The 19,450-nt window shown below is 34.9% G+C and overlaps 1 protein-coding gene across 2 annotated transcripts in view; it reads right to left on the reverse strand.

Annotated features, from left to right (window-relative positions):
• LOC106867959 (hyccin) overlaps positions 1-19,450 on the reverse strand; it is a 331,646-nt gene that overhangs the window by 251,860 nt on the left and 60,336 nt on the right. For both annotated transcript variants that reach the window (XM_014913039.3, XM_014913040.3), the window contains one exon: positions 9,742-9,786. In XM_014913039.3, coding sequence (XP_014768525.1) covers positions 9,742-9,786 — 45 coding nt within the window. The remainder of the gene's footprint in view (positions 1-9,741; positions 9,787-19,450) is intronic.

Raw genomic sequence — 19,450 nt, forward strand, 5'->3', positions numbered from 1 at the left:
TAGGGGTAAAAAGGTGAAAGACATGAAGAGGAAAAAAAAAACAGAAAGAGAGAAAGGAATAACAAAAAAGAGGAAACAGAAAAATAAAAAGGAAAAGTGAGAGAGGAAGGAAAAGAAATAAAGAGGACAAAAAAGTAAAAGGTAAATGTAATACACACATACAGACACATTTACACACACACACACACACACACAATGTGAGATGTGTATGTATGTGTGTAAAGAGAGAAAACAAAATAGAAATAAATTGAGAGAGGAAGGGAAAGGGAGGTGGTGGGTGGGTCAGTAATAAAGGTAAGGCCAAGTTGAGCTGCCCTCTAGGCCTTCCATTTATCAACAGAGATTCACATATTTCCAGGATGGCTGCTGCTCTGTTGGCATGTGGTTAGATGGTTCTTACTCTTTATTGAATTAGCCTTATCCCTGCTTAGAATAAGCTCTTTAATTTGCAGCTTCAAAGCTATTAACACGTTAAATAATAGGTGTGCTTATGCACTTGTGTATGTACGTACAAAACTACACAAATAATCACAACTGTACACTTGTGTACACACATACAAGAAGACACATTTGCACACATGAATACACATCATAGACGCATATATTCAATCATACATACATACATACATACACTCATACAAATACATAAATGCATACATCCACACATAAATATATACATACACATAGAAACAGACGTTTATATACACATAAATACATACAGAAGCAGACACACACACACACACACACATGTGCGCATATATAGATCCATCCATACATATATCAATGCTAAGCTTTTGATTGTAGCTAGAGTTTCAAAAGGTCTGTGGGAGTACCATCCCTCATTGAACAGCAATAATCCTTTCTCCATGGACAAAAAAAGAAATAAAAAAAGACTTTGTGTGTCTTAGTATATTACATGTAGTTTTTTTTTTTAACTACCCAGCAGCAACAATAATAAAAGAGAAAATTAAAAAAAACAAATGAAGCGAAATTAGCAAAAATAAGGAAAAGGTCTTAAAGATAGCTTGACATAGTCTAAACATAAACCTCATGCAGTGATAATTCACTGGAAAATACAAGCTACACAAGTAAACCTATACACTAGATAAGCCGCAGCCACAAGGTAGGGTTTAGGATTAAAAAATCACATTTGAATCTAATATCTTTTATAACATGCATATGTAAACTTGATAGTAAAACTAGGAATAAAAAGAAAACTTAGAGTGAAAGAAGTAGTATATGAAACTACAGTGGAATAAAACAGATTACAACTGTAATGAAATAATAAAAGAGCATTTAGAATTTAAAAAGAAAAAAATATATTTAAAAGTGTGAAATGACAAAGGTTGGATTAAATTAGTGAAGCAATAATATCAGAAGTGGGGAAAGTAATTTTACAATTTTTAATAGATTAATAGTATAGGAGATTGTTATTTCAACGTATCCAAATAATACTGAAATCAGTATATCATTTTATAAACTCTTTGATAAACACCAACCATCTTTAACTCGGTTCTTTCCATAAAGAAGGGCAGGGACTGGATTATAGACACAAGGCCTAGAATTTATGAGAAAAGCGATAGTTGGTTTACATTGACAACAGTACCTAACTGGAACTTATTTTATCGACCCTGAAAGAACGAAAGGCAAAATCGACCTTAGCAGAATTTGAGCTCAGAATGTAAGGATGGACAAAATATCAGTGATGAATGTCAATGTCAACTTTGGCTGGATCATTTGATCTCAATTTAACACTACCAAGCATTGTACATGGTCTTCTACATTCTTGCTACACCACTACATTAATAATGCTCATAATGGTAATATTCATCATCACCATTAGAAGCAATTGTGATCACATTAGCTGACGATGACAATTGGTTTCTGTTCTTTCTACTTAGCACCAAAATAGATGAACCATTTTGTAGTTGGGTGGGGTCATAAACAAGTGTTTAAAACTATTGTGAGCATAGCATATTGGCAATAAAACTATGTTAACCTTAAATAACCCTAAAATAGCAAAATCACTTTTAGTTTTTTTTCTTTTAATTTTCAGTATGGTATTGTTGCTTAGCCCCAGGTTAGTTCTGATTGCACAAACACGTTTCAGTCGTGACTATCATTTTGTTCTTTTACTCTTCCAGGAATAGTAAAGTATATCAGTATATCTAAGGCTGCGTTATCTAGTCCTTTTTTAAGATAGTAATTTAAGATGTGTGATTTGAGAGAGATTTTGCTATATTTTTTTAGCAGTTTAGGTGACCATGTAGAGGCTTCTTTGTAACATTGTTTGAGCAATGGTGGAAGAAATATAAAGAGCTATTTCGACCTCTGTTAGCACCAAAGTTTTTTTCTTTTACATTTAACGAATAGGAAATGGGAAGTGTTTAGAAATCATGTGATGTATGGCAGTGAAACATGGGCAGAGAATGTATAGGGTCTGCTGTTGCAGGAGAATAATGAGTAGCATCTTGTTGATTGGATGTGTAAAGTTGTTTTATGTGAAAAATATAGTACAAGAGACAAAAGAAAATTATAAGGTTTAAAAGGCAACACCTGATGTTGAGTCAGATGACTCTGTTGACATTGTCACATAATCTAAAATCACACATTACTATCTTAAAAAAGGACTGGATAATGCAGCCTTAGATATGCTATACTATTCCTCAAAAAAAAAATTTCTGCCCTTGTACCTACAATAGAAAGGATTATTATTATTAATAGAGCCGTAGATGGCAGAATCAACAGAGTTATTTCTTTACTACCTACAAGGGGCTACACACAGAGGGGACAAACAAGGACAGACAAATGGATTAAGTCGATTATACAGACCCCAGTGCGTAACTGGTACTTATTTAATCGACCCCGAAAGGATGAAAGGCAAAGTCGACCTCGGCGGAATTTGAACTCAGAACATAGCGACAGACGAAATACCGATAAGCATTTCGCCCGGCGTGCTAACGTTTCTGCCAGCTCGCTGCCTTGGTACAACAGAGTAGTGAACAAAATACCTTGTAGTACTTAGTTTCATGTTTTGCATTCTTGACTTGCCATCTTTCTTGGATTGAAGTATCGGTCAAGTATTGGTGTCCAGAGTATTAAGCCCCCCACTGCAAAACAGCTGACCTTGGGCCTAAATCAGAAGCCATTACTATTTCTCTGATAAAGCTGACTTTGCATTCTAACACTCTGTAATCCATAAAATACACAGCAAGCACATATTGGCAGTGAATCAATTGATAATGTATGCATGTACAAAACTGTGACCTTTATCCTAAAAGAAGGAATCATTGAATAATTGCTGTTGTTGTTCATATTGCAGCAGTTGTAGTTGTTCAGATAGATTTATGATAAAAAGGATTCCAGTCATGACTGCCCTCTCTGTTTTTTTTTTTTCCTTCTGTCATGTATTTGTACTACATTATTCCCTGTAGTCTTCAACATGAACTTTTTTAAGATGGAAGAGATATCAAGGAGGTGCTCCTTTATTGGTTTGTGAATCAAAAGAAAAGTTGGTTGTTATTTCTGTTAGGTCAAGCAACTAGTTAAAGGTCCCATGGAGAGGTGATTACATTTTGTGGTGAAATTATCTGAGATTTGGGTTTGGGAGTCATAACCTACAGTTTACTTTACATTGTATCACTGCTGAGTAGTTCTTCAAAGTTCTGTTATTTGAGTAAATATACGATATAGCTTACATAAGGTGCATTGAATTATATAGGGTCTAGTATAATGACTATAGCAAGCCTCAATCATGCCTCCAGAGCATTCTAAATACCCTTTCATTCAATATAGATTGTGTATGGCATAGCAATTTATAAGGCTATGTTTTTTTTAAAAAGGCGTTTTATTCAAATAACGATAACCTAGTTGAAAAATGCAGATATTAAGCTGTTGGAAAAAATTAACTAATTTGTGTGCAACTATCTTATCTATCCTATCTGTCTTATCTGGCTCTATATCTTTCTCTAATTTTTATTCTCATAGTCAGAAACCCTAAGAAGAAACATTTTCTGTAAAGAATGTATAAAAGTGTTAAAAAAAAAAAAAAAAAACAGATTTGAAAAAAAAAAAGAAAAACTTGAAAATAATTTTAGTTTAGATATCTTTCAAAGTTTATAGAGAACAACTATATTAAACAAATCAGTTAGATGTATCAATGTTCAAAGATTTCATCAGTAATAGCTTCAGCTTATTCAAATTAAGGATTAATTTGATAAATCAAGCTTAGATAAGGAATTAGGAATGAGACAAGTTGAATTAATTAGCTATTATATACGAGCAGATTGGAAACCAATAAGTGATGAGAGAGACCTGTCAAATCAGATTTTGACTTCCATTTCACAAAAGACTTTTTATTTATTTACTTATTTATATATTTTTGTACTATTTTGGGTAATCATTCCATGTAATAGCTGACTTAAAACTTGATATTATTTTGAGGAAAATTTATTTTTTTCCTAAATTTCACATTTGGTAAGATGAAACATCAGGTATTTAGGTAATGGTTTTAAGTTTGAATCCACTGCTGTTGTTGTTACTATCCTCAGTTCATCATTATCATCATCTTCAATGTCATCATAATTTCACACAGACATGTTTTGTTTACTGGTGTATGTTTTTTTTCTTTTTTTTTTTGTAATGTATCCAAAATGTGATCTAAGTCTAATGCAGCTATACAACAGATGGCAGATCAAACATCATATACTAGATGATGTTACAGACTTATGCTGGTTAAGCTGTGAGGTACAATAATTGTCACTGGTTAGTCCACAGTACTCTGTAAGGAGCATAGGGCTGCTTTCTTGGTTTTTCTGGTGTGTATATATTCCTCCCTGAACAGAACACCAGTCTTTCACAGGATGACTCATTTTTACCAGTTGAGTGGACTGGAGCAACATGAAATGAAGTGTCTTGCTCAAGGACACAATACGCATCACCTGGTCCAGGAACTGAGACCACAACCTTACAATCATGACTCCAATGCCCTAACCACTAAGCCATGTGCCTCCACACAATAATTGTCACAACAGTTTACATAAACTTACATACAACTGCATACAATATGCCTGCAGTTATATGAGGAGGTCATATTATCTCCTTAAACATCCTTCCACAGCATACATATCCAATGCCTGATATATATGTCTTTAATAACTCTGTTCCTTCAAGAAACATTTCTTTCATTATCTAAATGAAAAATTCTCCTAGAAAGGAATGTTAAATTTTCATCTGTCATTTAGCTATTTGCAACAAGTGGATAACAACAAAATTATAGTGATGGTGTACCACTGTGATGGCCGACCATGGTTACACAAAACATCACAGCCAGAAATACAAGTTTTACATCCCCTCTGACAGTTCTCTTGACCAAAATTTAAACAACCATATAGCTAATGCTTGCACGAATGGAATAGCTATTTTCAAATTTGGACAATTGTATGAAATAGCTATTTTTACAAACATATCTTTCCTATTTCTGAGATAACCATGAAGCAGGAAAGACACACGCTAGTCAGACTGAAGCTTGTAGAGTTATGAACCCTGTCCATGGCAGCTGTAGTATGCTTTGAACTCTTAACCATATATATAACCAGTAGAATTTGAAACTTCACAGGCATCATGTCTTATTTCAAAGTCATTGTGTTCCTTTAATAACATTTCATTTTGACACGAGACTACATGACTTGCAGATTAAGTAGCACAGTTTATCAATTCAACCCCTCAATTCAGAGAATATACTGTTTGTTGTACTCCTTTTATTGAATTCACACCCGCAAGCTAAGCTATGAGACATTAGGATGGTGAATATAAGCACTGATTAAAAGTCAAGTTTAGTAATTTAGCAAGTGATTGTGATTTGATTATTTGAGTTAGTTAAAAAATATACACTCAAGTTCAGGCAAGACCACAAATAGCAGAATAAATAATAATACTATATCTTAAGTTGTAGAATAACTAATAATGGTTAAAATTTTGGCACAAAGCCAGCAATTTTTTGGAGGGGGAGAAGGTAAGACGATTACATCAACCCCAATTCTCAACTGGTGCTTATTTTATTAACCCTGAAGGATGAGAGGCTAAGTCAACCTTAGAGGAATTTTAAACTAGGACATCAACACTAAGCATATTGCCCAGTGTACTAATGGTTCTACCAGCCCACTGCCCTAGTAGAATAACTGATAATACATCACAAGTAGCTGAATAACTAATAATAAGATATCCCAGGTATGAGCAATGGAATGAGACCATCAATACCAGTGGATTTAAAACAGAATTTAGAGTGAAATTCTAAGAACATTACTGAGTATAGCAGACACCTGAAGAAGGCCAGAGAGTACCCTGGTAGAAGCATTGTAATTATAACAGCAAATGAGATGAAGACACTAGTTCTAATATGTTAGTATACAGTTTCCACCACTTCATCCTCCCAATGAGGCATTATACACACTGTTTCAAATTTTGGCACAAGGCCAGCAATTTTAGGGGGAATCCAGCACGTGATTGGTACTATATTTTATCAATCAGAGAGAGATGAGAGGCAAGGTGGACCCTAGTAGAATTTGAACTCAGAATGTATTGAGTTGGAAGAAATGTTGCTAAGCATTTTGTCCAACACACTAACAATTCTGCTAACTTGCCACCTATGTTATACACATGAATGCTAATTGTTTCTAATTTAAGCACCAAACCAACAATTTGGAGTGGAGTGGGTTTAGACAATATTACCAACCCCAACATAAACTGACACTTCATTTTACTGACCTAGTAGGGATGAAAGCCAATGTTTACTTTGGCAGAATGTGAACTCACAATGTAAAGAGCCAGAAGAAATGCTACAAAACATTTTGTCTGATGCTGTAAGAATTCAACCAATCCACAGTGAGTTCTCACTGTGACCTAATTTCTAACATTTAGACTGGGTTTTACGTTTTCAGGGAGAGTTAAGTCAATTAAATCAGCTATAGTACTAAGCTATAATTTATATACCACCAGTCCCAGAGAAAGGAAAAGTGAAGCTAACATCGATGGTATTCAAACCATAAAGGGATAAAACTAAATAGATCTTTAACCTAGAACTCTATGTGACAACACTTTTTTTTAATAATAAATATAATAGAACCATAAATGCAATAAAATTAATAACAATTCCCTTTATATTAGATACAAAACCTCCAATTCGACTGATTAAATTGACTCCAGTATATTACCAGTAAATATTTTACTGACCCAAAAATGAAGAAAGATAAAATTATCCCTGGCATGATTACAACTCAGTACTATGAGGCAGAGGATTACATTTTGCAAATAATCAATTGGTCTACTGAATCAGTTATTTCTACATTCCTTTTGCATTTAATAATGCATATTTGGCATCTAAACATAATTAGAAGGGGAGTGGTAGAAAAGTGGCTAATATATTGCCCTCATGCTCCATGGGGCATGAATGGAAACCCTTCCACAGCAATTGTTGTTTTTTGAGTGCAGCACTACATTCACAAATATTTGACGCTCAGCATGTCTATTTAAAACCAAAAATAATTCACCTCTCCAACATTATAACTGACTAACTGACTACAAAAAATATTCCATGGAAACAAATTAATTAACTGATAATTAAGTAATTAAATAAACAATAAATAAAAACACTCAACAGTCAATATATTTACGAACCAGTCCATTCATCAATATCTTGTGATTCAATCGACACATTCATTGAATGGCAAAATGCTTGCAGCAATAATTGGGCCGAATTAGACTTGAAATAGTAGCAGACTGTTGACTGAGAGTAATTTATATAGGATTTTTCACTATAAATTCTTGTTACTTTACCTGTCTCTGAGAGATCATCATCATCATCATTTTAACATCCACTTTGCCATGCCTGCATGGGTCAGACAGAATTTGTTGAACCAGATTTCTTATGGCTAGAAACACTTCTCATCACCAACTCTCATTTATTTTCAAACAATGTAACGTTTCCCATGCCCCGACATGCTTTCACAGAAGATAAGAAATGAAGAACACAGCTTGTATGATAGTTATGCTCATTTGCAACTATCATTCAATGTCAAGACAAAAGGAGACACACATGTACACACACACACACAGAGTTTTCTTTCAGTTTCCATCAACGAAGTTCACTCACAAGGCTTTGGTTGGCCTAGACCAATTGAAGATGCTTAACCAAAGTACCATGTAATAGGACCTAACTGAAATCCTGTGGTAGGGAAGCAAACTTCTTGACCACACAACCAAGATGAGGTATACTCAACCATCCTAAGTTTTCACTGTGCTAAGCAGCTCAGAGGTATTTCTTCTACTTCATTGGTATGAATGCCAGTTTTATTCACAGGATTTACTTTCAACACATCCGTCCAATAAAATACTAATGAAATGATTATCTGTTATGAATTACCTCAACTGTAACACTACACAGCATCTATAAACAATTACACGGTACACTGAAAGCTGAGTATCTTAAATAGTGACACAGTGCAATGCCTGTGCAGGAATATGAATAAGCAATCATGCCATCAGCAGTAACTCACTAGTCATTCAACTTGCATGATATAGCAGTAAAATTTTACCCAAATCCCGCCACCTCCTACATTAAAAAAGAGGACACATTAGATTATGTAGTCCTCAATACTTTTAAAAATGTGTAGCAGTTATGGTTGTCATGTCTAGATCATGGGTCTGCTGGACCAGGTTTGATAAGAACAACAATACAATAGTAAAGAGTACTGTTATATAAGTCATCAAATCTTTCCTTCGACAAGGTCGTTTCTCTCTAGATTAGAGATTACATTTTCTAAATTTTGACCAATAGGACTTATTCACAGAAACATTACTCGCAGATTTGCCCCATCTCTTCTTCTGTAGATTTTAAAATCAACAGAACAACTGCCAAGTATACAGTGTCTCTACTATTTAAAGACAACAGTAAACTGGAACATTTTAATATGCCAACTAACAGCTATATTTACTAGATTAATGAATTTTAAGCTTTTTCTACGGATGAAACAAAATGCAGGTAAAAGGATACGAAGTGATAGCATATCAGCTGATGTTGTAACACCATATCAATAACTTGTGACAAATATATTTTATTTATAAATTTATTAAAAATCTTATAGACATAAATTCCATAGCTTTTAAATCATTCAGTTAACTGGAAAAAAAAGTTGTAATTAACACTGTTGAAGAATGAATCTTTAGATTCACTTATGTATATCACATTTTTATAAGATTTTATGATCACACTTCAGTCTTTCCTCTTACATTTCAACAAGATCTACAAGAGCATAAGTGATAGAAATAATAAGGAGCTTATTGTATACAGTGCTCAGGTGCACTACAATTCATTGGAAAAGGTAAAAGAGGAGACAGAAAGTAGTAGTAAGTCAAGTAAAGAAAGCAATGAAAATCGAAAGTATAAAACACAGAATAAAACACAAGTTTTAAGAACAGTTTTTTTATTTTCTCTGTTAAATGAAGACAACAATGAGGGGTATTTATCATCTCTACAGATGTGAAGAAAATACTAATCAAATACATTTGTATCAATCGGCTTTGTGTATCATATATTACTTCAAATTGCTAAAACACAAACTTAATTTTTTTAACTTATTTGCTTTTTTTCTTCTCTTTTTTAATAAATCATCTTTTAACAAAATGACTCGAAATATAAAAAGAATCAAATAAAATATTGGAAAATAAATTAATAAATAAACTTACTAAATTGTAGATTCCTAAGAAAAACGCTTCCAGTCCACTGCAATTCTGAAAAATATAAAGGAAAAGATCCAATCAAATTAGATACTACAGATTCTCTAAATATTATGTTTTAACTTAGACATAGCTCTTCATTTAAAGATAGCACTATGATGATTAATGGTTTCACATCAATCTAATGAAGCTTCCATATATGGCATGAATCAGAATTATGACTTTTTGTAACTTGTTCTTTTATTCATTACTTTTCATGTAGAACATAAATTTTAACAGTGCTCTGTCACTTAGTGTAACTCTTTCTGGTACAATATGATTTCAACTCTACTGGATGGATTCAACATCTCCGGAACTATCTCTGATATTTTTGGCTGCTTTCCCAGTTTTCATATCCTTCATAGGCATTTTAACAATAAAAGCTGTCAGTTTAAATAACTGATCCCTCTGATGGGTCTATTAACAGGTAGTTCTGCTTTCTGTCTCTCTTTCGTTTTCTCTTTCTCCTCCTCTGCATTCCCCTCATGCAACAACTTCTCATAGTAACTTAACTTATGCTTCCTTCTTCTCGCTGTTAGTGAAACAAGTGCAAAAATAATCATTGCATACAGACTTTTCAGTAACAATCTCCTGAATTAATACTGACACACTTATTTACTATCCAGAACACCTCATATCTATGTAGCAGGACATTGAAAAACTTCTAGCTACATCTCTCCTTACTAAGTATACCTGACATTTGTCTCCTTTTCTAGTTACCCACTGTTGTTTCTTACCCCAACTCCTGTTCTCTTCTATTCTTTCCAGATTCCTCAGTTAGCTGTTACAGCACTATCTACCAAACCCTCCCATTACTGACTGAAACTTTACTCCAGTAAATGATTTCCAGTTCTGCTATATTATAGGTCTCTATCACTTTTTCCTTGACATACATTGTCATATAGTCCCTGAACCTACATCTGGCCAAAAGATTATTTAGCTTCCACTCCTCATCCCCTAGCATAAAGCCAGCCCCCTCAAGGTTCACAGTCTTGCAAACTAGATGGCAACTTCACTACTGCTGGCTGGTGGCATGAAAAGAAAAGAAAAAACAAAAACCCTGCACATGTTGTAAAGTGGTTGGCATTAAGAAGAGCATCCAGTCATAGAAATTATGCCAAAGTAGACACTAGAGCAGGATGCAGTCCTGGGATATGTCAGATCCTGTCAAACCATATGACTGACATCAGCATGGAACATGGACATTAAACATTTATGATGATGATGATGATAATAACAATGATACCATCTTTCTCTAGAGTGTGTCAAGTCTCTAGGTACATTTACCACAAGGCTTCTGAAACTGTTTTAGCTATTGCCCCTTTTCAATGCCCCCTTTCTATGGTTCAGAAAAATTTAATACACCACATGTACATATACACACAAGTCCAGATGTTGCTTAATGCTACAGATGCAATGACTGCCTTTACTGCATGTATAAAAATACCCACAATTTTTTTATGATTTTCAAAATCAAATCATAAATAATACTTTTAAATTTTACTTTAGTTTATTGCTTATCATTTACAAGCATATGTGGTACATATTCAGTTTTACTCATTTATTTATGTACTTGTTTTTTAATTAATATTTAAACAGCAGACAAAGCCTAAAAAACTGTACACATGTATTTATCACTCCCCTACCACCTCCTCTGCACTCAGTACTCCAAATTTTCTATCACCAATAGAAAGCAGTAATGCCCATTTTGAGAAATATCAGTTTAATTCCGAGTCTGATATCACTAACAATAGTCAATGTTTATTGATACAGTCTTCATTGGGATAACAATCTGCCTGTCTCTTTTTGTGTGGTGAGTATGAAGTGTGTGTTACTCTGAGTGAAAGGTGATCCAGTGGCTGGGTTCACAATCATAAGATCATGAGTTCAGTACCTAGTGGTGTGTTGTCTCTTTGAGCGAGACACTTTGTCACATTGCTCCAGTCAACTCAGCAAGCTAAAATGAGTAGTACCTGTAATTCAAAGGGCAGCCTTGTCACATTTCGTCATGTTGAATCTCCCTCAGAACTACATTAAGGATATGCATGTTTGTGGAGTGCTCAGCCACGTGCATATTAATTTCATGAACAGGCTCTTCCATTGATTGAATCAACTGGAACACTCATTGTCATAATAGATGGAGTGCCAGTTTTTGTATTTTTGTTTAATTTTTTGCCAAAGTTTAGGTTAATTGCATCACAAAAATCCGAGAGCTTAGATCTATCTTAGCTACCATGCATATTGGGTCAGACATTAAGTTTGTTCCCAACATGCACATTAAAGTCACCAGCCATAATGATAAGCTGGGCTCAGAAAAACAATGCTTTTGCTCATCTGTCACTTCTGATTGTGGTGCATATGCAAAAATTACTTTCATTGCAATGTTGCCTCAGATCAGTCTAGTCTTTATTATTCTGTCATATACTCAACTTTATACATTTCTCTTCCACCAATAAGTCTACTCCACCAACTTCAGTACTTTTTACAAACCAAAGAGATTGTGTAATTGTGTCCCTTGCTTATGAAGAGTTTGACTGACGTTTCCCTCCATCTGACACAGCATAAATCTATTCATCTCTGTTCCAGCATCTCAACAATCTCTCCAGTATTATTTTTCATCATGCCAACAATGATGGTGGCAACCCTGAAGTTTCAAGGACAGAAGAATTTCCGGTGATTTCTGGGTAGTTAGATGTCTATTTCCTGCATCTGAAAGCAAAAGTTGGTGTGATAGTGCAATTATGACTGATGAGGTTTGCACCTGCACACCTCCATCTGCAGCACTATCGTAGTAAATGCTGGCAATGTACATGCAATTAGATTTCTTTTTTCAGTGATTTTTGCTATCTATTTTTTTTATTTTAACAACAGAATGCCCTTTCTCTCACTAAACATTTAAGAGTTTGGACAGAATGCATTTTGTAATTCCAACCATACAAGAGGCTGTAAGACAAGACTGAAGCATCCCCTCTACACTGTACCAGTTTTTATATGGAGTTGCATCTCTCCCAGACAGGCTGTCTCCACTGCAGCTTGCAGAGTCCACATTTGTTTCATGTAGAATTTTATTCAGTTACAATGTCTAACAGTTGAGGGAGAAATTAAATATTAATAGAAGTAATAGAAACAATAATTATTCACTTTACATAAACTTAGCACATTCATTGTGGCTTCTTTGAAATTTGAGAAATGATATGCTTCATTCATGAGTTGCCAGAGCTGAACGTGGCCAATTATCCACTTGAATTAATTTTAAAATGAAACTGTTGAGTGTGTGAGTAAAAGGGAGGGAGAGAGGAAGAGAGAGAAAGAAGGAGAAAAGAGAAGGAGGGAAACATCATTCAGTGTGATCAGTTGTGATTGCAAAACAGCCAACAGAGAGCATATAGTGCAACTAATTAGGAAGAAAATTAATTTAGATGAGAAGCAGTTTGGGTTTCTGCCACTGATGCCCTCTTCCTCCTGGGACAACTACTACAGATGTTCTTCGTAAAGAACAAACCACTGTACGTAGTATTCACTGACCTAGAGAAAATCTTGGTTCTGTATTATGGTGTTTATTAAGAAAACTAAGTGTAACTGAATGAACTGTGAGCCATGCTGGCCATTTACAGATATACTGTCGTGAAGGTGAAAGTTAGCAATGAGTTCAGTGAGGAATTTAGCAAGCAAATAGGTATTCATCAAGGCTCAGTTCTCAACTCTATCTTGTTTATTAAAGTCCTCTGGGACATAGCAGAGATGTTTAAGACCAGCTGTGTATGAGAATTTCTGTAAGTTGGTGATCTAGTTCTCAAAGTTGAATGTGCTGAAAAATTTGGGAATAACTTCCAAATACAAAAGGAAATTAAAAGAACTTAAAATAAACTTAGCAAAGAGAAAATTCTAGTTAACATGGAAGAAAACAGGATGCTGCTGTCATCTGGGAAGTGAGTCGTGTTTAGATATGCAAAAAAATAAAAGGGTAGATAGGAAAAATCATATGGAGTACTTTATGTGAAGTATGAGTGCACAAGCAATGGAATCACAAACTTAGAGAAAAGATAAAACTCATTATGTAGCAAATGTGCTGCAATAGTTGCCACTAAATACACATCTGCCATATATGGAGTCCATCTTCTCTGTAAGTCTGTTTTCCCATTGCTTGTGAAACAATTTACATTGGACACACTATATGAAATTCCTACCTATGAATTCTTTCAAATTCTTGATGGGCTTTTAGAAGTTGTTAGCTTCTGTTACCTAAATGACCTAATTAATTAGTATTGAAGGAGGATGTAAATTAGTTGCAATCTTTTATATTTATAATCACATCATTAGGTAATTTAATGGAATTTATGTACAATTCCAAGTGATATATCATTGCAGACCATAGCTATTTAGTAAAGAGTGTAATCTAAAATCTGTATGACAATAGTTCCAAACCTGGGGTCCACATGACCTCTAGGGAGCCACAAATGTATGATTGTGGGATTCCATGAGCTGTCTTCAAAAAAAGGATAGAAGACTATGAGTGGCTGGGGTGGGAAAAAGCAAATCTGAAGTAAGAGAGAGAATCAGTCAGTCTACAGAATGTGGATGATCAAAGATCGAGTCTTGGGTACTCAATTGTGACAAAGATATCAAGGAAATTGGCAGAAAAGGAGGAAACTGTGAAAGTGAACTCAAGGGCTAGGTGGAAGGAATCAATTAAGTTGATAAAGTGGTGAGTTGAGAGTTAAACATGAGTGAGAGTAGTGTATCCACTGCAATCAACAATGTATTTATCATACAGTTCAGGGATGGGAACAGTAAAATGGGCAAAAATTTGAGCCTCTGCATAACCAACAAACAATTTAGGAAAGTCAGGTCTCATCTTAGTTCCAAAGCCTATACCAGCGAACTGCAGATAAAATTTGTGGTAGAAAAGTGTTGTAAGTCCTACATACAACAGTTTTTCAAAAATATTTCTGACTGAATTTATCATACATGGAGTTACAATTTTATGCACCCAACAAAGTTTTATCGTTAAGCTGAAACTGTTGTTAATGTGAAAAGAAATGGAATGGTCAAACTGTTTTTTTTTTCATTTTCTGAAGAAACATTTCGGACTTACAACACTTTTGCATAAGAGCAACTATATATATATATATATATATATATATATATATATATATATATATATATATATATACATATATATATATATATATATATATATATATATATATATATATATATATATACATATATACATATATATATACACACACACACACACATACATATCATCATCATCATCATTTAATGTCTGTTGTCCATGGTGGTATGGGTTGAATGGTTTGACTAGAGCTGGCAAGCTGGAGAGCTGCACCAGACTCCAATCTGTTGAAGATGAAGAGAGATGTGTGTGTGTGTGTATGTACGCTGACAACATCATCATCAAGCATCATATGTGTGTGTGTGCGTGTGTGTGTGTGTGTGTTATATGCCTGCATGTGTATATATATATATATATATATATATATATATATATGTTTAGCTTGTTATACCAAGTGCCTTGTAATAACATTAGGGTATGCCCTGGCACTTGCCACCATCTATACCTCTCTCTTCCTTTACTCAACCATCCCATTTATATTCTGGTCTCCATCCTTTTTGAGTATGCCAGGCACTTTGGCCACCATCTCTATTCTGCTGTCTCCCACTCTCTCTCTCCTTCTCCTGCACAACCCTCAGGATGGGTAACCATGTATTTCCGTTATAGCAGTGCACCTATTTCTGCCTTCATTCCTGATTTCTCTCTCTCTCTCTCCCCAGCTGAGTAACCTCATACCTCCTCTACAGCAAGACACCTGTTTCTGTCTCTCTGTCTCATTATAACCTTTCATCATCTGACACAAGATCACTTCCTCCAAAGCCCCCTCCCCTTCCAAAAGAGATTTTTTTTTTGTCTTGCAAGTACTTGGTGACCCTGTCAGTGCAAGTACCACTTAAAAGCACCCAGTCCACACTGTAAAGTGGTTGGCATTTGGAAGGGTATCCAGCTATAAAAACCTTGCCAAAACTGACCTCACCTGTGCTTGTGCCATGTAAAAATCACTAAGTCCACTCTGCTGAGTGGTTGGTGTTAGGAAGGGCACCCAGTTGTAAAAATCAGTTGCAGAAGTCTGGTGCAGGATTCTGCCTGGTTGACTCCTGTCAAACTGTCCCACACATGCCAGCATGGAAGGTAAGATAATAAGCAATGATGATGATGATGATGTGTGAGTGTGTATGTGTGTGTGTATATTTATATATATATATATATATATATATATTTCTATGACATCACCATCATCCAACATTATATATATGTTATATGGATATGTACAAAACTAGTTCCCTGACCAGTTTCTCTTTACAAGCAATGGCTAAAAATATACATGCACAGTGAAAAGATTTTATGATATTCACTCATAAATCCTACCTCATCCTCATAAAATAATTAAATCTCACAAGTATATAATATTAGGCTAATTATATTTATTGAGATTATATTCAATTTACTAAATATAATGAATTAAAACTGATAAATCATTTTCATGTATACTTGATTGCTTAAATTATTCATGTAACAAGATCTGTGAGTGAGCATATATACATATACACACACACTGATACATAATTACATGAAAACAATTCACTGAGAAATTATGTAAAGAAAAAAAAAGGAAAAAAATATAGAAAGGAAGCAAATTAAATTACAATGAAATTGCCAGATTTATTTCTGCTCCAATTTAAAATTCTATTTGAAAAAGAGAAAAGAAAATTAAAATAAAAAGAACAGCAAAAATTAATTTGGTTTCATAAGATCATGTATGTTAATAATCCTAAATCATTGTGGCATTTTATAAGACATAAGACAAGAGTGTGGCACTAATAATAAGTATTTATAGATCATTTAAGGTTTTCATCCCCAGAGATTATCTGATTTTATTGTTGTTGTTGTAGTTTTTGTCTTAATTTTTATAGATATAGTTTTTTTAATCTTTTTGTTAAACAGTTCCTAACAGATAACAATTATGAATCAAATCAACATAAAGCTAACTTAAGCTCTGAGGGGTCATCTCCAGAAAGCTGATTAAGAATTAAATAAGGGATATACATAAACACACACACACACACACACACATATATATATATATATAACATATGCTCCCATCTGACTTTTTCATATAATCCATGTTAATCACGTGGAATTTTTACTAAAACAGTTTAAACATAAAAATATATAATAAAAAAAGGTGACAAACATATTTCATTATTTTGTAAGCATATGCACTACTTAATCTCTAAGTTCAACAAGAGACAAAATGAAAGTAAAAAAAATTAATCTAAAATCCTATTTATATATTTTTGAAGATTTATATTTTAAAACAAAAGACAAAAAAGAAAATTAAATGAGTTGCTAATGAGAGAAAATTTCAGCAAGTTGAGTTAGCAAAATGGTTTTGATTCATATTCAAAGACATTACATATACTCTTTTACTTGTTTCAGTCATTTGACTGCGGCCATGCTGGAGCACCGCCTTTAGTCGAGCAAATCGACCCAAGTACTTATTTTTTGTAAGCCTAGTACTTATTCTATCGGTCTCTTTTTCCAAACTGCTAAGTTACGGGGAAGTAAACACACTAGCATCAGTTGTCAAGCGATGTTGGGGGGGACAAACACAGACACACAAACATATACACACACATACATATTTACATATATACACATATATGATGGGCTTCTTTCAGTTTCCGTCTACCAAATCCATTCACAAGGCTTTGGTCAACTCAAGGCTATAGTAGAAGACACTTGCCCAAGGTGCCACTCAGTGGGACTGAACCCGGAACCATGTGGTTCATAAGCAAGCTACTTACCACACAGCCACTCCTACAGCTAACAAATCACCATTGAAACTTCTCATTTTCCCCATAGAACATAAAGCTTATGATTAATATGTCTATGTGGCTTGCTTTATGAACATGTAGTCTCAAGTTCTGTCTTGTTGCAAAGTACTTTGGGCAAGTGTCTTCTGGTGGAGCATGAGAATGACCAATGCTTTGTAAATGGAATTGGTAGACGGAAACTATATGGAAGTCATATAGTTAGATATATATACATATATGCGTGTATGTGAGTGTGTTTGTATATATGTGTGAAGCTATATATTTGTGTGTATGTGTACATATATGTATGTGTGTGTGTGTGTGTGTATATATACATATATATATATATATATATATATATATATATAGGGAGAATTCACAAAAAAAACAATAGACAAAGACAGGTGTTGTAGAAAACAAACAGATGTATTAGTATAATGCTTGGGAATTGAAAAATTATAGTGCTTATGTCAGAACTGCGGTACCACATGGTAGTGAGACATGAGCCTTGATTGCAGAGGGCTTGAGAAGAGTGGAATGAAGAAGCTAGCATATTCTTTTGAATGAGCAATGTAAGAGTGCATCATCAACAAAGTACAAATGTATTGAGAGAAAAATTAGACATAAGAGGAAACAGATGTTGTGTGCAAGAAGACTGTAATGGTACGGAAATCCGATGCATATGGATGAGGACAACTGTATAATAAAGTGCTGATCAGATAATGTAGATGTAGTTTGCAAAATAAAGAGACCAAGGAAGATATGAGATGAAGTGCTGAAGGTTCATCTCAGGACCTTGAAACTTATTGCGGAGATGAAAAAGGACCAAGGTGACTGGCAATATGTGGTTCTTGAGGAGACTTACTCATCTCCATGAAACAGACTCTGGAAGCACAATATGTATGTATGTGTGTGTGTGTGTGTGTTTGTGTGTGCATATATATATATATATATATATATATCATCATCATTTTTTTTAGCGTCTGCATTCCATGCTTGCATGGGTTGGACAGTTTGACTAAGGATTGGTGAACCAGATGGATGCACCAGGCTCCAATCTGATCTGGCAGAATTTCTACAGCTGGATGCCCTTCCTAACGCCAACCACTCCAAGAGTGTAGTGAGTGCTTTTACGTGCCATCGGCGTGAGGGCCAGTCAGGTGGTACTGGTAACGGCCACGCTCAAATGGTGCTTTTCACGTGCCACCTGCATAGGAGCCAGTCCAGTGGCACTGACAACGACTTCACTCAAATATTTTTTCAAGTGCCAGTAAGGCGACGCTGGTAACAATCACACTTGAATAGTGCTTTTTACGAGCCACCGGCATGGAAGCCAGTCAGCTTCTCTGGCAACGACCGCGCTCGGATGGTGCACTTAGTGCTCCATTAGCACAGATGCCAGTCATCGAATTTGATTTCAATTTCAATTTCACTTGCCTCAACAGGTCTTCGCAAGCAGAGTTTAGTGTCCAATGAAGGAAAGGTACGCATAAGTGGGCTGGTTACACCCCTGGCATAGGCCACAGGCTATGGTCTCACTTGGCTTCCGGGTCTTCTCAAGCACAGCATATTTCCAAAGGTCCCGGTCACTAGTCATTGCTTCAGTGAGGCCTAATGTTCGAAGGTCGTGCTTCACCACATCATCCCAGGTCTTCCTGGGTCTACCTCTTCCACAGGTACCCTCAATCGCTAGGGTTTGGCACTTTTTCACACAGCTATCCTCATCCATTTTCGCCACATGACCATACCAGCACAGTTGTCTTTCTTGCACACCACATCTGAT

Source organism: Octopus bimaculoides, chromosome 2 (genome assembly GCF_046866305.1).
Source record: "Octopus bimaculoides isolate indiv1 chromosome 2, ASM4686630v1, whole genome shotgun sequence".
NCBI lineage: Eukaryota > Metazoa > Mollusca > Cephalopoda > Octopoda > Octopodidae > Octopus > Octopus bimaculoides.